The sequence below is a fragment of the Bos taurus genome, chromosome 13, assembly GCF_002263795.3.
Source record: "Bos taurus isolate L1 Dominette 01449 registration number 42190680 breed Hereford chromosome 13, ARS-UCD2.0, whole genome shotgun sequence".
Lineage (NCBI taxonomy): Eukaryota > Metazoa > Chordata > Mammalia > Artiodactyla > Bovidae > Bos > Bos taurus.
The window spans coordinates 6,874,021-6,894,206 of record NC_037340.1 but is presented as its reverse complement, the minus strand read 5'-3'; the positions used below and the strand labels follow the sequence as shown (position 1 = coordinate 6,894,206).

General features: G+C 47.9%; 1 protein-coding gene and 1 long non-coding RNA gene across 4 annotated transcripts in view; one reads left to right on the top strand and one right to left on the bottom strand.

Annotated features, from left to right (window-relative positions):
* The window catches only part of ISM1 (isthmin 1), a 95,180-nt gene that overhangs the window by 18,000 nt on the left and 56,994 nt on the right, over nt 1-20,186 (bottom strand). For all 3 annotated transcript variants that reach the window (XM_025000411.2, NM_001163935.1, XM_059892484.1), the window contains 2 exon segments: nt 17,676-17,915; nt 8,096-8,360 (listed from right to left, as the gene is read on the bottom strand). In XM_025000411.2, the coding sequence (XP_024856179.1) occupies nt 8,096-8,360; nt 17,676-17,915 (505 nt within the window).
* LOC112449246 (uncharacterized) overlaps nt 11,437-20,186 on the top strand; it is a 29,225-nt gene continuing 20,475 nt past the window's right edge. Inside the window, exon 1 of the long non-coding RNA XR_003037712.2 lies at nt 11,437-11,980. This is a non-coding gene — a long non-coding RNA (uncharacterized lncRNA). The remainder of the gene's footprint in view (nt 11,981-20,186) is intronic.

Here is a 20,186-nt window from a genome sequence, read left to right as displayed (position 1 = left end):
GCTTGGGGGAATATTGTCTCTGAATGTTGAGATTTTAGCATTAAACATACCATCTTGGAATCCCTGCCTGAGGTAATTTCTTATGTTTTTTTTTTTGGTCTAAATTATTGAACGTTAGTACTGTATCAAATTCTGTGAAAAATGATTCCATAATTCTCTATGTACCCACCCCCTTTCACACCCACCCCAGCCCTGGGCCTCTGACTTGCTCTGCTGCTGCTGCTGCTGCTAAGTCGCTTCAGTCGTGTCCGACTCTGTACGACCCCGTAGACGGCAGCCCACCAGGCTCCCCCGTCCCTGGGATTCTCCAGGCAAGAACACTGGAATGCGCTGCCATTGCCTTCTCCAACACATGAAAGTGAAAAGTGAAAATGAAGCCGCTCAGTCGTGTCCGACTCCTAGCGACCCCATGGACTGCAGCCCACCAGGCTCCTCCGTCCATGGGATTTGCCAGGCAAGAGTACTGGAGTGGGGTGCCATTGCCTTCTCCGTGACTTGCTCTGGCCCCTGAAAAAACAGCAAACATGATGCAACACAGAGGCTAGAAAGGTGCCGGTGCCTCAGGGCTTGCCTTGTCCCTGAGGGAACTCTTCCACCAGGTGAAGAGCCTCGGTGAGCCCGGAAGGTGTGGGGCCAGAGGGGGAGAGGCCCACCGGTCCCTGCACCCCAGCTGGCCAGCAGGGATCCCACCATTGGGAATGAAGCCATGCTGGAGCACACAGCCCCAGCCAAGTCAGCCCAGAGCAGAACAATGGTGCAGACAGCCTTCAGACTCTCTCTCTCAAAGACATTTGTGCTTTTAAGCCAGTAAGTTTTAGATTGCTGTTGTTTAGTAGCTCAGTTGTGTCCAACTCTTTTGTGACCCTATGGACTGTATCCTGCCGGGCTCCTCTGTCCATGGGATTTCCCAGGCAAGAATACTGGAGTCGGTTGCCAATTCCTTCTCCAGGGGATCTTCCCGACCCAGGGATTGAACCTGTATCTCCTGCATTGCAGATGGATTTTTTTTTTTTTTTTTTTTTTACTGTTGAGTGGTTTCTAAAGTAGCAAGAACTGGAACTTCCCTGGTGGTGCAGTGGTTAAGAACCCACCTGTCAATGCAGGGAATGTGGGTTTGATCCCTGGTTGGGGAACTAAGATCCCACATGCCACCGGGCAGCTAAGACCCAACACAGCCAAAAAATAAATATACTATTTTTAATTCTTAAAAGAAAACAATAAAGTAGCAAAAGCTGTCACAAATACACCAGAACAACCTTCCCTATGAATGCTCTCTGAATGGCTTGGAGACTCTGGAACCATCAAGGATTTATTACTTCAGTAAGTGGCCATGAAATTAAAAGACACTTACTCCTTGGAAGGAAAGTTATGACCAACCTAGATAGCATATTCCAAAGCAGAGACATTACTTTGCCAACAAAGGTCCGTCTAGTCAAGGCTATGGTTTTTCCTGTGGTCATGTATGGATATGAGAGTTGGACTGTGAAGAAGGCTGAGCGCCGAAGAATTGATGCTTTTGAACTGTGGTGTTGGAGAAGACTCTTGAGAGTCCCTTGGACTGCAAGGAGATCCAACCAGTCCATTCTGAAGGAGATCAGCCCTGGGATTTCTTTGGAAGGAATGATGCTAAAGCTGAAACTCCAGGACTTTGGCCACCTCATGCGAAGAGTTGACTCATTGGAAAAGACTCTGATGCTGGGAGGGATTGGGGGCAGGAGGAGAAGGGGACGACAGAGGATGAGATGGCTGGATGGCATCACTGACTTGATGGACGTGAGTCTCAGTGAACTCCGGGAGTTGGTGATGGACAGGGAGGCCTGGCGTGCTGCGATTCATGGGGTCGCAAAGACTCGGACACAACTGAGCAACTGATCTGATCTGATCTGAAGTGGATTTCCCCATGGCTTTAAAAAAAAAAGAAAAAGCTAGCAAAGCCATTTATTTTCCAAACACTTTACGCTAGGCCCCCAAAGTTAGACATGGAACACTGATATCTCCACATGGCTGATCGTTCCTGTTGGCCTAGCAAGGAAGTGAAACAAAAAGTGGGCACGTCAGTCCACTCGCCGGAAGTGTTTAGAGCACACAGCCCTGGAGGAGAATCCCAGCCAAGCCCCTCCTCCCAGGGATTTCTATTGTTTAATGTATTTGAAGGACAGAAAGGGAATTTCTGATGTAGGGGAGGCGACAAAGCTCTGAGGGCAATCTTCCCTTCTGCTATAATAAAAGAAGCCTATTTTCATTGGCTTACCTACCAGGGAGCATCGCTGAGAGCAGAAGATGAACTTGAGCCCCAGTAATTACAAGGACGACAACAAAGACAGTAGACTAGTCCCTGTGAACGTTTATGTGAGGCTGTGGCAGCCCTGTCTGTGACACCAAAGAGCTGAGTGAGGGCAGAGAACAATCCACAGGGCAGTGGGCTGAGAGCTGGGCTTCTAGGATGTCATTTGACATTTTAAAGTGGTCATTATATACTTTCAGGGCACTCGAGTTCTGCGGTCCAGTTACAGTATTTGGACAACTGAAGTGACTTGAGTCTTGGCTGAGTCACTGGCAAACCTCCACTACTAATCCTAGCTAGACGATTATGACTGCCACTTACTGAAGCCCTGCCTTAACCAGCGGCTCTGTCTGTTTGATTGAACCAGGGTGTTCAATCAAACACCCTGATTGAACTGCTGTAATAACCCTGCAAGGTAGGTAGAAACACTCACCTTTTATGGATAAGGACACTGAGGCTCAGAGAGATTAAGGTGCTTGATTAAGGTCACACAGCTCAAACTTGGCAGGGCTGGGATGAGATCTGAGAGCTGCCTGCTCTGGCCATATCCTGCTCTATATCCTGATATTCCAGCAGCTTTGATTCTGGCCCAAACAGCCCTTCCTTAAGATACCTATTGTATGTGTGTGCCTTAGTCGCTCAGTCCTGTCTGACTCTTGGCAACCCCATGGACTGTAGCCCTCTAGGCTCCTCTGTCCATGGAATTCACCAGGCAAGAACACTGGAGTGGGTAGCCATTCCTTTCTCCAGGGGATCTTTTCAAGCCAGGGATTAAGCCCGGGTCTTCAGCATTGCAGGTGGATTCTTTACCATCTGAGCCACCAGAGAAGACCAACATACCCATTATGTGGCTATAATTCAACAAGACAAAGAAAAACCTTTCCCAAAAAATCACTGTGAAATCTATTAAAACAGGACCACAGTCTGTCAGAGAATTGCAAAGAATCGACTACCAGCCCAAATTACACTTGGCTGTGTTCATCTGATTGCATTATCAGGTTATTTAGAGCAATCTTGGGGATGGTATACTATTATTTGACAGAAAGATACTTATTTGGATCCTTTATTTGCCCTGGGTGACAACTTAAGTATCTCAAACACAAAGAGGCCAAGGGTGAGCTGACTCATGGTCATTACATGCTTCCACCATCACACATTAGGTCTATCTTTTGTTGTTCTTCCAGTGGTCATGTATGGATGTGAGAGTTGGACTACAAAGAAAGCTGAACGGTGAAGAATTGATGCTTTCTAACTGTGGTGTTGGAGAAGACTCTTGCGAGTCCCTTGGACTGCAAGGAGATCCAACCAGTCCATTCTAAAGGAGATCAGTCCTGGGTGTTCATTGCAAGGACTGATATTGAAGCTGAAACTACAATACTTTGGCCACCTGATGTGAAGAGCTGACTCATTTGAAAAGACCCTGATGCTGGGAAAGATTGAAGGCAGGAGGAGAAGGGGGTAACAGAGGATGAGATGGTTGGGTGGCATCACAGACTCAATGCACATGGGTTTGGGTAGACTCTGGGAGTTGGTGATGGACAGGGAGGCCTGGCGTGCTGCAGTTCATGGGGTCGCTAAGAGTCAGATACGACTGAGTGACTGAACTGAACTTTGCTGTGTATTTTATAATTTATTCTAAAGACGCTGCTACATTCTACTTATTTCACCAAGGATTTTCTGAAATACTCTGGCTGCAGACATTTGCATTCTTATTAAAAACGCTAACTTCAAATGTTTGCAATTGATAGCCTCCACTAAGCCCAGTTCCTATGGCAACTGTAGCTGGCCTCAGACAGGGCAGCAAGTCCAAAAGCCCAGTGATGGGTGCTGCTTTGCCACTGCATGAACCTCACCTTTCTGGGCTGAATATTCTCTCCTTGTATCCTCCCTGGCCCCCGACACAGGGATAAACACTTAGAAATTGCTCTATACTTTCTTGCTGATTGAAATAAAAGGGGACTTCGCTCATCTGATCCTGTAAAGAATTCTGGAATTTGTATATTCCCTGTGAGCCATACCGAGAAGCAGTAATGATTCATCCACATTGCAAATGCTACTGAGTGACTGTAGCTTGTAAGCTACACACTTACAGTCTTGCTTCTCAAAGTGTGGTCCAAGGACCAGCAGGGTCGGCTTCACCAGGTCGCTCGCCCCTTTTCTTCATCTGTGGCTTCAGGCACGGCATTTACCAAGATGCCCAGGTGATTTGTGTGCATATAAAGGTCGGAGAAGGCAATGGCACCCCACTGCAGTACTCTTGCCTGGAAAATCCCATGGATGGAGGAGCCTGGTAGGTTGCAGTCCATGGGGTCGCTAAGAGTCAGACATGACTGAGCGACTTCCCTTTCACTTTTCACTTTCATGCATTGGAGAAGGAAATGGCAACCCACTCCAGTGTTCTTTCCTGGAGAATCCCAGGGACGGGGAGCCTGGTGGGCTGCCATCTATGGGGTTGCACAGAGTCGGACATGACTGAAGTGACTTAGCAGCAGCAGCAGCAGCAGCGAAGGTCTGAGAAGCACTGCTTTAGGGATTCCATAAAGGGACCAGATTTACTTTATAAAGTAGGAATCCTGATGTCTAGGGCTTCTCTGGTGGCTCAAACAGTAAAGAATTTGCCTGCAATGCGGGAGTGTGTGTGTCTGTTAGTTGCTCACTCATGTCCAACTCTTTGCGACCCCACGGTCTGTTCATGTAGACAGAGGAGCCTGGCAGGCTACAGTCCATGGGGTTGTAAAGAGTCAGACATGACTGAACCACAGTTTAATGATGGCAGTGTTACTAAGAGAGACCTCACAATCATCAGGATGGAAGTCTCTCCACGACCCAGGGATGCTGTAAGATGCAGACACAGGGTACCCCCCCAACCCCCAGGTATTGTAGATCTAGAAATCTGGGGTGAAGGTGGCTGTGACAGCGAAAGAACTGCTCCAGCAGAGGCAAATTCTACCCTCAAGATGGAAATGGAGGGGGAGGTTCTTAATGTTCATAAATTCAGCAGAATATATTGTGTAAAAACTTTAGATGAAAAAACTGTTTCTAAGTGGTGATCATCAAACTTCCATGAGCATGAGAATCACCTGCTGACCTTGACTGAAAAAAGAAAGAAGCATACAAGGACTCCAGGTCTCACTCCTGCACATTCCATGGAAGGACTGCAGTGGCCCTCGATCTGGGCTGCACCCTGGTGTCATTCACGGAACTTTAAAAATCCCTGATGCCCGGGTCCCACCCCAGAGACTCCAAGTTAACTGATCTAGAGAGAAGTCCAGGCATTGGGATTTAAAAAATAAATGCCCAGAGGAGTATGGGCAACCATACTGAGAAACACTGGTGTGTGGGGCCTCGTGCTTCCAGATCAGGAGCTTCTCAGGTGGATCAGACAGTAAAGAATCTGCCTGCAGTGCAGGAGGCCCTGGTTCGATCCCTGGGTCGGGAAGATCCCCTGGAGAAGGGAATGGCTACCCACTCCAGTATTCTTGCCTGGAGAATCCCATGGATAGTAGTTGCAAAGGGTCGTACATGACTGAGCGACTGACCCTGTCACTTTCATTTTTCTAGCGTGTCTGAAATTGAACAGTCCTGGAGTGGGGTCTGAAAGTCTGCATTTATTTTATGGTCTTTGAGGATGCTGATCTACTGGCCTGGGGACCATACCTGGAGATATGTAGGGAAGGGGCTTGGGCCCAGGATAGGCATTACGTTTTCACAGGCAGTGGATGGATTGTGATGTTGAAGGTCTGAGCCTCATTCAGAGAGACCATGTTCCACGTGGGCTGGGCAGACAGGTTAAGCTGCAGTCCTGTGCAGGGTCAGGCCAGCACTCTGGGATCCTCGGTATTTCTCTTGTTCAACAGCTCAGCCCTGGACTTCTACTCCCATTCCTGTCTTCCAATCTAACTGTCCCTTTATAGATCCACTTTACTGCCCTAAAGGATGTGCTGCCCCCTCTGCCCCCGAGAGGCAGAATAACACAGTGATGAAGAGGACAGACTCCGTACCTAGACTGTCTGAGATGAATCTTAGGTCAAAGTTGCTTAACTTCTCCAGGCTTCAGTTTCCCCATTTGTAAAGTGGGGTCTCTGCCTCAGTGAGCTGATTAAATGAGCTAATTTTTGAGAGCTGCTATGAAGAGGGACTGTGGAAGGCAACTGCTACAGAAAGGTTGGCTAATGTTCCCAATCCTTCTTGGAAAATAAATTGGACTTCTGGGAAAGGGGAAGGTTTTATAAGCGGTTGGGTGGGGTCTGGGAGCTCTCTTTCTGCTTCTCTAGCATTTACTGTGTATCTCTACTGTGGCATTCTTTTGCTCCATCTACTAAGTTTTCTCCTTTTGTTCAAAAACAGGTGAGATGCTCTTCAGGGAAGGACCATGTCTTAATCTTTTTTGGATTCCCAGTACCTAGCAGAATGATGGGCAGAAGATGTGTTCAATGTCAGTTGCGACTAAGTGACGTGGTTGGGAAGAAAGTCCTACTCTTTTGGACGTTGCTTAGGATCATCTATTAGCAGGCAGAAACGACTTGCCAATATACAAGTGGCCTTTTTGCTGAAAATGGGGGTAAGGGTGAGAATGCAAATGGTGCAAAACAAGTCACCCTTGTAGACTGTCTGCTCCTGAGTCTGCTGAGGCTGAACCACAAGGCCATCATCATGGTGGATGCATTTGCAACATATCAGATACTCTTATAACATGGGGTACCCTGCCCGATTCTTCATGAAGACTGGCCAGATGCTTTCCAAATCGGTTTCCTCTTCATCTAGTTCACACAGAAAACATTTCCCAGCTTCCCTTGCACCTACATGGGATCATATGACAAAGTCTTGCCAGTAGAATCTGGGCAGATGTGATTTGTCTTCTCCAGGCTGAGGGGGTTGAAAGCATGAGAGCCTTTTACAGGCTCTGTCTCTCTACTTGTCTGCCAGTCAGAGGCAGAGCATCCAGTGGGTGATTCTCAGGCCTTCACAGTTGGTGAGGCTTAAAGATGGAAGGAGTCTGGGTCCCCGAATGACTGGGTGGAGCCACATTCCCCTGACCCTGTCTTCCATCCCAGCTTAAGTGAGAAATGAACGTGGATTATTTTAAGCCATTGAACTTAGAAATTGCTTGTTGTCTCACCTATCCTACTCTAAAAGCATGGGAAACTGAAAGTCCCAACTCGGGGTCTTGAAATTTGCTGCTGGGGATGCCTCACTTTGATAACTTGAGACATACATGTCCATGAGGGTTTCTAAGGGCCACTCCATTACCAGTGATAAACATAACATAGTTGCCTGGTCAAAGGAGACAGCTGGGCACATCTTTTTCACTAAATGGATTTTCAATACAGGTTTTTACAGTCAAATACATGAGGAAGTTCGGAGAAGGAAATGGCAAGCCACTTCAGTATTCTTGCCTGGAAATTTCTATGGACAGAGAAGGCAGCTGGGCTCCTGTCCATGTGGTCTCAAAGAGTTGGACACGACTGAGCACGCACACACTATTTGAAGAAGTTATTTCAGTGGTTTCGTCATTTTTTGGGGAAAAAAAAAAAAAAAAGGCAGGACCTCAAAGATCCCTAACTTAAAAAAAAAAACCTTTCCGAGGATAATTGGCATTATTTTAAAATTATAGTATTTCTAGAAAAATGTGGTGAGGGGGCCTCTTGGGCCTTCTGTGGACGGGGTGGACAGAGTCTGTATGAGGTCTGCCTTGTTGAAGACTCAAAGCCACACACTGTAAACAGGGTTTTGCTTGGCTCCACGTCCACTGGCCTCATCGTCCTCGTTTATTCTCTGCACGGATTTTATATTGCTGGGTGGTAAACTCACCATATTCTGGCTGTTCTTTGGTTTCAAACATCCGGTGGCCCGGGGCCGGACGGTCCCAGCCGCCGGGGGGGCTGAGGAAGTTGCTGTCGTCTGAGGTGCCATCGTACTTGTAGTCCTGGTCACCGCCCTGGGCCCTCGGCAGGGCCAAGGACCTCTGCCACCAGGCCCGCCAGTCGGGGGATGGCACTGACCAGCTGGGTTTATTCTCCGGGTGCTGATCTTTCTCTGCTTCAGAGTCAGGACCATCCACCACCTCTATGGTGACCTGAGGAATTCAAAACAGGCCAGGGTCAAGGAGGAGTCAACAGCCTCCACGCCGGGTGACCCTCGGGAGAAAGTCTGAGAGCGGAGGGAAACGTGGCTCCCTCGGGAGGGAAACGCGCCTCCCGCGGGAGGGAAAGCGGAGGCTGCACAGTGACAGGGCGGCGGGAGAACCTCCAGGGACGCCCGGAGGAACCGATGCCCACGGGCCTTGCGTTGGGAGGAAGCAGTGTATCACAGGGCCCCTGATTTACGGATGACTACGTTGCTGGGAAGTCTTTAATTCAAGGAGTCAACGTGTACCATGAATGGCACTAGAACAACTCATAAAACGGAACACTTACTAACCATGTACCAGGCGCTGTTTTAAAGGCTTTCCATATATTAATGTACTTCATCCTCAAAACGTCTCTATACTGTTGGTTCTGTTGATCGGCCCTTGTGGTTACTGATCTGAAAGGATCTTTGCCACTCCTCCCATTCTGCTCTGTGGGTGCCGCACCTCCCACCAAGAGGCGGGGTTTACATCCCCTCCCTTGCAGTCTGGGCTGGCCTAACGACTCATAGTATGTGGTAGGTGTGTCAACGTGACCAGCCACACGAGGTCTTGAAGTTCCCATTTGCATTCTCTCAGAAAGTTCCTACCATTACGTATGGAAGCCCAGTCTAGACTACTGTGCACATGACCGTCATGCGATGAGGGAGCCATACAGCAGAGAACAAAGGCTCCCCAAGTCCCTGGAAAGCTCTGAGGCCCCAGTCAGTTGAGCTGGGAGCCATCTTGGATCTTCCCGCACCACGGGGTCACCCCAGCTGATAGCACTTAGAGCAGAGCAGAGCTCTCCCAGCTGAGCCCTGCTCAAATTCCTGACCCACAGCACCCCGAGCAGTCCAGTGATTGTTGTTTCAAGCTGTTAAATTTCAGAGTAGTGGCTAGACAGCTTCTTATAGACAGAAGAACTGGACACAGGGAAGTTAACAGGCTGCCTAAGATCACACAGCTAGTAATGGGCAGCCATGGGTTTCTAGCTCCAGAGCCTGTCCTCATATGAACTTTTCCAAACTGTCTCTCAAAAAGTCAGTCATCTAGGTCCTGTCCCCTCTTGTGACCAGGTGAGCCCAGAGCCCACCGATGCCGGTAGGGGCTGGATGCCACAGGTCGTGTAGAGATGTGAGCATAAGGTCCATGCTGTCCCAGCTGTGAGTTTCACTCATCTCGGAAACCAGACCCAGCACAGACTCCTGCTTAACCCACCCTCAGGGTCAGAGCAGACAGTCCCAGAGTCAAGGTCAGAACTCACTCTTGGATTTACGGAGCCTCGTTTGGAAGTCACAGGGCTGAAAGAATGCAGCTTCTTGGCTCCGAGAGACAATCAACATAGAGAAACTTGTTTTAAAAACATAATGAAAGACTCCTTGGGTTCCTCTGGCCATCACACGGCTCTTGCAACAACCCCTGGATGAGTTATGTGCAAATGAATCAGAAACATGCGCTCCAAGTAATCAGCGCAAGATGTACTGGGCAGATGCTCTTCTAGCTTTGCCCTAACTCGACATCTGAGAGGCTTGCTGAGATGCTTTGCCAAATTGCACCGGGTCATGCCAATCCCTGAGACAAACAGACCCTTCCTTTTGTCTCAGGAATGGAAAAGTTTGAATTCTACTCTCTTCGACGTTCAAAGGAGGTTGCCCCGCTCATGGTGGCCTTGTGTGGTCCAGACACGAGGTCCAGGGTGTGCTCTTCTACCCCAGTACACTTGGGCCGTGGCAGGCCGAGAGCATCTCCTCTGGTGTGGGATGCCTACGAGGGCACCATTGGCTTGATTCCATGCTACCACCATCACCCCAGTCTTGTAAGCATCCCTTGCATATTTATAAATAATTATGGAACTTTTAGTAATCCCCCAAAAGGACAAAAAGAAGAATTACATCATTCATCTTGTATCACTGTTGTTTGCTGGAGGGATGGCTGTTGGAGAGGGACAGTGCCCAGGACCCACATGCAACCCTACAAGGATGTAGTGGAAGGCATGCACAGCTGGGTTGCAGGGACCTGAGCCAGCAGAGATACCATAATGCCCAGCCTTTGAAGACACAACCTTTCTCCTATGCAGTCCCAGCCCCCATGCCTGCAGACAGAACAACTGAGCCGCAACAATTGTCTGCAAGGCTATTAAGGGTCTTGGAGGCGCGAGGCTGCCAAAAGCCAGGCAAGCCTGCAATTATGGTAATAAGATCAGTCTCTGGGTAGGAGATAAGGGGGAACAGGCTGGACAGTTTTGGTATTCCGTTTGTATCCAGGCTGGAGTCAAAGGGATTGCCTAAACAAAACGTGCCCTGCAATTTCTCCAAGCTGGGAATCAAAACAATTCCATGTTTTAAGCTATTACCGTCAATATGATTCTTTTTCCCCCCAAACTGCTGCTTGGATCCAAACAAAACAGATTTGTTGCCTGGCCAGGCAATGAGTAGCAAAATACAAATTTACTCCAAAAACTATTATCGATGACTAAATCTCATCAGCTTAGAGGTTTCTTTTTCCCCTTTCATTTCTAGCCACTGCTCCAACTGAATTAAAAATAACACAAACAAACAAACAAAAAAAAACCCCACACAAAACCAAAACCATGCAAACCTTAGGATCCACCCTTCCCTGCAGTTAGGAATGTGGAAACCTCGGACTGATATCAAAAGAACAAATCTAATCTTGAACGTGAAATTTCATAGGCATCCAATTAAAAAGACTTAATGAGCATGATTGTGACTTCTCGAATGGAAGGAGGTAGAGGGAGATCAGTTTTATGCTTCCTGTTGCTCTCACTCTTATTTACATGTTCTTTAGCATCAAAGAATCTGTTCATAAAAATGTCTTGAACAATAATCAGTGTGACGAGTTGAAGGTGTGGCAGGGAGCACAGTGGATTTCCAGGCTGACGAGCTAGATCTTACCTTTGGCGTCTTCAATACACAGCATTGAAGCATCTTTAGTATATTTGTTTCTTCTGGATTTTTCCATACCATGAATCAAGACAGTAAAAGAAAAATAACTTTTCCAAAAGACCCAAGTCCAACTTCTTGCTGAATGTTGTCAGATCCAAGAAAGAGAGACTAGAATAGGTGCCAAGTTTGAGAATTCCGTCCAAAATTAGGAAAGGGTAAAATCCTTTGCACTATTACCAGTTTCTTTCTTCCTCTTGAAAGTTCAAACATTTATTAGAAACACACTCTTTAGCACTGAAAAGCACTTTCCACTGGGAAACGAACACAATTCTTAGTCTAATCAGCAATAAACTAACGACACTGAGAATACAGAAGGCTTGATCTTCGGAACTCAGGAGAATCTTCTAGAATCTTCTAACTTGTTGGCCCTTTTAGAGGACTAACAAGCTTGAGAGCTTCGGTGACCAGGTAGTTTGGGTTTGTGTTTATTTCCCAGAGATGAAGAGAAGCCCTGGGAGTTGAAATGATTCCTCAACAGCACAGAGCAGCAAACGGTTACGCCCCCGATAATGTAACCGTTCTTCCTTGACAAATGCCAAAGAAAGAACACAAAGGACCAGGAAGATATATAATCCCTCCCTCTCAGACCCACTGGTGCTCTCAAAACAACTCTGGCAGCTCCAGGTAAGCGCCACGAATGCTTTGAGCCTTCCAGCATTCCTGTTCAGGGATCACTTCTTGTTCTACAAAAGCTAGCCCCACATTTCAGGCAGAGAAACTAGCCTGGAGAGTTCACATTCCTTAGGTGAACAGCAAGGAAGGAGAGCTGCTCTCAAAACGAGATCTCCTGATTCTTAATTATTTTATACTGGTCTCCTCTGTCATTTTCACACTTGCTGCCATCACCAGCCAGCGTCCACCAATCTGGGGAAGCATCCTGCATCACTTTGCTGAGTGCTTCCCATGGATGATCTCATTTAATCCTTGTGATTAATGAGAAGCTAAGTCACTTCAGCCGTGTGTCTGACTCTGTGCGACCCCAAGGACTGTAGCCCACCACGCTCCTCTGTCCATGGGATTCTCCAGGCAAGAATATTGGAGTGGTTGCCATGCCCTCCTCCAGGGGATCTTCCCGACCCAGGGATCGACTGTCTCTTATGTCTCCTGCAGTGGCAGGTGGGTTCTTTACCACTAGCGCCGCCTGGGAAGCCCATTTAATCCGCACAACCCTACCACTATGGAGTATTGTCCTACAAAGGTACTACACCTAGATTGTTATTCCCATTGTATAGACAAGGAAACTGAGGCCTATGGAGGTCAAGTAACCTTCAGCAGCCACAGAGGCCAAGCCTGGTTGACAGAAATGGTGCTGCCGGAGCCCAAAGAGAGGTGGGTGGACTCGGGCTCACGATGGGGACAGCAGGGCCCCCTTGAGAATCAGAACAGAATCAGCTTGTCTCCAGGAGCGTGTGGGTCCATGTCTTGGGCACAGTGATTTCTTGGTTCTTACTTGGACAGGCCTGCCATCCCAAAAGAATTTTAGGAAGAAAGGAGGTGGGAAAATCAGAAGTAGAAGCACGTACAACACCTATAGCCCTGGCCAACTCATCTGATTACATCAAGAGGCCTGCAGTCGTGTAAATAAGTCTGCACAAGGGGAAAAAAGGGCTTTTAGAAGACTATTTTTAAGTCTCCCTCAATGGAAGAAAAGAAAGAAACACATTGGTTGAAATGAATACGAATCTCAGATGGACCCAGAAAAGAGAAATATTTGGTGGTGAATAGCTACTGTGGTAAGGAATTGATGCAGTGAGCCTAATAATGAGTTTATTTTAGAAATTTCTGCATCTGCTATCTGACCATCAGCTGCGGAGCAGAAACCCAGCCAAGGATACTGACGTTCTGCTTGAACTTGCCCTGGGGGATTTACTTTCTTTCCTGAGTGGATTATTTATTTATTTGTTGCCAAAACCCAACTTCTAGTTTTGTTTTAAATTTAATATGGAGATTGGGTTCAAGAGTTTGAGGCTATTTCTTTCTATTTTGTGCATTGTTGGACTTCCCCGCCGCCTCCCCCCACCCCCTACTCACTTCCACAGCCTGAAGCCAGTCTTAAAATGAAGAGCCCAATTCACTTGGGACAGAGGCCACCTGGCTTCAGCGATTTAAAAAAAAAAAAAAAAAGCTCTGAAAAGCTGGGCTTTTTAAAGGATTTCCCTTCCTAAAAGTCAAGAGGCCCAGCTCAGCATTGTCTCTTTGGAAAGGTGTGGGCGGTTTGGTGGTGGTCGTAGGGGGAGACTGTGGACCCCAGCCCTGGAGCGTGGGAAGTGCTTGCAGACAAGGGGGCGGGGCTGGGGTGTGGTTCAGAGACAGGGGTATCAAATGCCTGTGTGCTCCCCGCTCCAGGGAGGGCTAGCTGGGTGGGGGCTGGGGGCAGGTTGCCAGAGGGGGAGGGGGAGACGAGGTCAGACGGCCCGGCAGTGGAAGCCGACCCCGGTACGCCTTCACCTGTTTGCAGTCCGCTCCCCGGGACGAGAGGATGGCCAAGGGTGACTAGTGGGGCTGTCTGCTTGGCTGCATCAGCCCTGTGTCAAGCCAGTGGATTTCAGCAAAATGGTAGAGCTCTGAGGAAGGGGCAAGAGTTGTCAGCATGAAAACCATCACCCCCTTTGAGAAAGCACCTCACCTTTTAAAGGACTACCAGGGAGCCGATTTACTCGTGTGGTGAGGCTTGAGGCTACAGCAGCCAGCTGTGTGTGTGTGTGTGTGTGTGTGTATGCACACTCACACACACTTGTACTCAGACCTAGGGCTGGAGCTCTCAGGGGTACCATACATCGGTCTTTCTTTGAGCATCTTTCTGAGCAATGAACGCTCTTCTTTGCTGGTCTTCCCAGAGAGAGAAGGCCAGGAACACAGCTCAGTATTCCTTTCTTTGGGGCCAACAGGTCATTAGATCAATAAAACACAGGCCCCTCTACTCCTCTGACTGGCCCCACGCAGTTATCAGTCACGGGGCTTGTGCAAAGCGGCAGAGGGATGACCCAACTGGCGAACAGGCAGCAGGACCGCACTGGCTTGGTCTTTTTGGGTCCTTGGGTGTGATGGTATCTGGGTTGGAGCATCTTTCGCTTCAAGTCCATTTTGCCAGGAACGGGTTGCCCTGTTGGAGCAATGGGGAAACCTATACTCTTGGGAGGTATAGTGATCTCTTCTGTACAAAAGGAAACTCAAGAAACATCTAGGGAACTCATAGGAGTAGCCTGGTTCCCTTCCCACCCTGTGCTCCAAAGCAGCCCATTCTGAAGGGGCGTGGAGGCGAGCTTCCCATAGGTACCGGGGCAGTGCTGAGACCAGTGGAAGACAAAACGCTGACTGCTTTGTACCTGTTAGAAGTCTGTACAAACAGGTGGCTGTGGGCTCAGAGGGGACAAGGACAAATGATTTCCACTTTATAAAAACTGTGTTTTATGAAAGTCCAAGAGGCTTTGTCGGAGGGTCTCAAGAGTGGTCTTCTCATGATTCATCCTCCATGTATTCTCTGCTCCCTGGTCTCGCTTTATAATTCTCTCCATCAACCCCAACAGCCTCCTCACCCCTCAGGAAGCCCAGCGGTACTGTTGCAAAGCTCTCTTCATCTGGCTAAACAGCACAGCTTATGCTGATGAAAAATGGATTGTGAGTTCTGGGGCTTTTCTGAGCTCATGTACAAATCCATCGTGTGGGCTGGCGTGGGCTTAGCATTTCATGGTTGCCCTTTTCTTTTTATGGAAAAGTCGTCAGGGTTTCCCAGATCTGAGAATCTCAACTGCCTTTGCATCACTGTTCTTCCTTGACATTTCAGCTAATATTTTAAAAAGACCCAAGTGATGTCTGGGGACTTCTGACTGATGGACTTATCTGGGAGAGAGAAATTCTCCTAGATAAATTCTCCTAGAAATTCAGTCCTAGGTGGAGCCCATGAACTTGGTAATTTTCCAACGTGGGGACTGCAACCTTCCAGTCCCCTGTATCCAGGCCTTTTCTTGTAAGTTTATATCAGTAACTCTTAAATTGATGGCATTAATAGCTCAGTCCTCAGCATTAAGCTCCACAATGAGATTGCCCATCTCTCAAAAAAAAAAAAAAACAAACTGCAAGCCGCAGCAAACCTCAAATTGTTTTGGGCATGGGCTAAGCACCCTTGGGATAAGGGTGGTCTGGTCCTACAGCCAAAAAAATCCATCAACAAGGAAAAATCACTTCCTGTCAATGAAGGAGGGATGGGGAGTCACACTGAGCAACAGTAAGGGGTTATCTATGCCTTTTTTGGTCAGTCTGCACCTCCCCCAAGTGGGTCCTGTATTCTTTATCAGAGAGCCATGTGGACAGTTCCTGGAGAGAGGACAATGGAGAAAATGGCCTGTTTTTCTGATTAATCAGCTGGATTGATACAAGACCTATCGGAAACCTGAATTGGTGCACATGATTTCAGCACACGGGTTGTCAAAGCCTGACTTCCGGAGCACTGTTCACTTCTCTGCCCTCGTCTCTGCCCCGCCCTAATGATCAGGTCCCTTCCCAACCCTTCCGTCTATCTGGGTCCGCCTTCCATGGAGCACAGCACTTGTTCTGCTCCGCTTCCACGATCCTTCTGGCATTCTCTTAGGTGGCAGTTGGAACCTTCACACCCAGGTCATTTCCTGGAGGGAAGACCTTACATTTAAGGTCTGACATTTTTTAACTTCCCAGTAGCTAACACAACATTTTATGCATGGGGAGGTAGGGGAATGGTGGGTGTATTGTTCTAACTGAGGTGTACTCTTTCTGCCGTGGAAGTCAACTGGAATTTGATACAGAGAAAGAATAAGGACAAGCTGCCCTTCCCCATCTAGTCAAGGCTATGGTTTTTCAGTGGTCATGTATGGGTGTGAAAGTTGGACTGTAAAGAAAGCTGAGTGCCAAAGAATTGATGCTCTTGAACTGTGGTGTTGGAGAAGACTCTTACAAGTCCCTTGGACTGCAAGGAGATCTAACCAGTCCATCCTAAAGGAGATCAGTCCTGACTGTTCATTGGAAGGACTGATGTTGAAGTTGAAACTCCAGTACTTTGGCCACCTCATGCAAAGAGTTGACTCACTGGAAAAGACCCTGATGCTGGGAAAGATTGAGGGCAGGAGGAGAAGGGGACGACAGAGGATGAGATGGCTAGATGGCACCACCAACTCAATGGACGTGGGTTTGAGTAAACTCTGGGAGTTGGTGATGGACAGGGAGGCCTGGCGTGCTGCAGTCCATGCGGTCGCAGAGTCGGACACGACTGAGCGACTGAACTGAACTGAACTGCCCTTCCCCATGTGAAAAGAACTGAGGACAAAGCTTACAAGTTTGGAAGCCAGCACTTGAGGACAGGGGTGTGCAGGGGCCAGGTGGCCCAGGGAGACGGGCCTCCCTCCATCACCATGAGGCCCATCTCTGGGGAGAAACAGAGGGAGGGGCAAGTGAAATTCAAAATGAGGAGTTTGTCTTTGACACACGGACTGGTAGGGTGAATTTTCTTGGGAGCCTGAACACTTGTGTTTGAGCCCCAACTACTGTTTACTAGCCATGTGACTTTGGGCAAGCAAACCAAATGGTAACTTGCGGAGAATTAGTTGCATTATTGATAATATCGGAAGAAGACAACATGTTTGGCTTCAACATGTTGGGAGAGTCAAGTCAGATCCGCCTTTGCCTTGCTGAGTAGACTGTGCTATTTCAGTGCCGATGAGAGTTCTTAATTTCAATTCCAGGAGCCCCTTTCCCTAACCTCCTGTTTCTTCAGCTTCATCCCACTCCATCCTAGTGGCATGCATTCCGCTATCTGCTAGGAACTTCTATTTTTCACTCTATTCTTATCGAAATTTCTCATCAGTTGTTTTACACTTTAGCGCAACTAATGCGACAACTGAAGTGTTGTTGCCTCCTAAAGGAATTTCTGGAGATCAAGGCAAGGCAGAGAGGCTTTGTATTCCTGAGTGTCTTGGAAATCACATGATAATTTGCCTCATCTACTCACGCGTTAGACTGGCCTTTCCCTATAGCTACCGTTTTTCATCAATTTCAGAGCATATTATTTTGTTTTATTTTTCTATTTCAACAGCTCTGAAATCAGATCTGGATAAATTTTATAATCTTGGATGTGCCATACTCTAATTAGCACTGTATTCTTTTTTCAGTGGTTCAGAAAATAACGATGCATCTTACAATCCAGGGTTTACACAGATGCAATGTAACATTGCTCTGGCAGAGATAACAGGATTCATCAAAGGGCTAAGGGGAAAAGGGAGGTGGGATCAGATCAGAAAACAAAGGCATAGACTGTTTCATTTTCTTCCACCTTTCAGTTGCCCAGCATTACCTGGATATTTGGATTCTGTCCATTGATATCAGCTTTGGAAAGATCTGGAAAGTTGGGTAGGTCAAGGAGAAAGGATCTGGGGCCATCTCTTTGCAATGAAGGGTGCCCAACCTCTTGCTGGAATTGCTGTCTGGGGATGGGCTGGTGCCCAGCCTGGTGGTCTGAATGTTCCCCGGGTGCTTCTTTGGACAGAGGAAAGCTGGTTTCTGATGTCGAGGCACTTTCCATGTTGAGGTTATTCTGAAACAAACAAACAAGCAAATAAACAAATAAACAGGAGAAGCATGATTTAGAAATGCTACCCTTAAAAATTTGAGACGAGGACAATTCCAGGAGTTGGAATTAAGCCAGGGTTGCACTCCCAAATCATTGTTCTTCCCATGGCTAAGTTTTCCCATCTTTAAAAAGCTAAATTATCAGAAAAATTTTCCTAGCTTGCTACTTGGGGATTTTCTGAGGGCTAATGAGTTTGATCCCTGGGTCAAGAAAATGCCCTGGAGGAGGGCAAGGCAACCCACTCCAGTATTCTTGCCTAGAGAATCCCATGGACAGAGGAACCTGGTGGGCTACAATGTATAGGGTCGCAAAGAGCAGGACACGACTCAAGTGACTTAGCATAGCACAGTGTATTATGGGATATTTATCCAACATCAACATATGTCAACATGAAGAGCCTGATGGAGCTTGAAGTGCTTAATGGAGAACAGTTGTTCATTTAGAACTGGAATCAAATTATAGTTTGCTTATCACAGCTTCAATTGATTAACCACTCTGGCTTTAGTTATAACCCCAGTGTCCACAGCTTGTTTCTTTGGTGTGGGTTAGCAAAAGATCTGAAAATATTTCAGTCAAATCATTGATTATATCCATCCGTTCATCCATCCATCTGTCCATCCATCATCTTTTCCATCCATCTGCTTTTCAACCTACTTAACCTTCTTCCCTCCTTTCTGCCTTCCCTCCTTCCTGCCTTCAGTGTTTTCAGTCATCCACTCATCCATCCTTCCAGCCATCCAGTCAACACGTGTCAACCATGTGCTAGGCATAGGAAAGCCATGAACTAGACAGTCACGGGCCCTGTTCTACTGGACTGCACATCTAACCGGGGGGAATAAACCACAAGTACACACATGAATAGGGTCGGATCAGAGAACAGTGATTGCTCAGAAGAAAAGTAACAGACAGTGGTCAGGGACAACACAATGTAGGTGGCTGAGGAAGACCTGTCTGAAAAGGCAGCTTGCAAAGTGAAACCTGAACAGCTGCAATTATTGAGCAAAGAACACAGCAGAGGGACAAGCAAGGAAGACCGTCCTGGGATGCCGATGACTTGGCTCACTTGAGGATCAGAGAGAAGGCCAGTGAGGCTGGGACAGAGCGAAGAGGGGGAGAAGGACCTGAGATGGGGATGGAGAGGTGGGGGACAGCCCAAGAAAAAGTCACACAAAGGCGTTCTCAAATTGAGGGTCTTTATCGTGAAAAGTTGCAAGTCTGTTGTTTTTCCAGGCTAGCAAAAAAGGTCTGTGTTTGGTTGTCACTGGGGGAAAATGTTTTCCCAGTGATCAGAGAGCGTGGAAGTTGCTGGACTTCTTTCCCAGAGTAGCTTCTGCTCGCCTTCTCCCTGGCCCTCTGGTTGGAGGCTTCCTCCATCCCCTAAGGGGTAGCATTTTCGTGTTTACTGGTGGAGGGCGATGTGGAGATAGAATTTCACCCGCGTTTGGGTCAGCGGTTAATTTCCTTGTTATTCTTGGGCATGTTTGGGGGTTTTGGAGTGGATATCCCAGCACGTTGCTTCCGCACGCACTCCCCGCCCCCTCTGCCTGCAGCGCCTCGGACCCAGTCAGGGGTTACATCTGGGATCAAAACACTCCTGACTCTGAGCACCCGAGGTCAAGAGTGGGCTGAGGACGGAACACAAGCAGCAGATGACCATCTCATTAAACAGCTGACCTGAGGGGCTGGATTTTTCTATCTCTCTAAACAGACATGGGATGAGGAATAAACTCCCTGGTGCAGAGATCACGTCTGTGAATGTTCCCAGAGGCTGAGAAGAGGACGGAGCTAGGAAGAAGCCTGTCTGCTAGCTCCTCTTTAAAACGTGCAGTTAGGGAGGGGAGAGCTGCTGCCCTTCATCAGGTCTTTGCCTGCCCTTCCTCTTTGCTCGGGAGATGTGGCCGGGGGCAGAGTCTTTGCACACCTTTCCAGTCACCTCTCTGTCATGCTTTCGTCTCCTGGCATAGCCTCCTAGAGAGAGCTGCCCTGGCATTCCTAGACATTGCTCAACACAACAGAGGCCAAATGCATTATGCCCAGCTTGTCCCATCCAGCACGCAGAGACAGTGAGAGAGAGGCAGGCTAATTCTTTCCCCAACACGAAACATCTCTATCGTGGCCTGGGGCAAGCTCACTGAACGCCCTCATTCTCTTGTTTTTCTCCCTGGATCCCCAACAATGTTAGTGAGGACATCTGACTTCTCATGGAAAATTTCTTGCAGCAGGTTCTGGGAATCT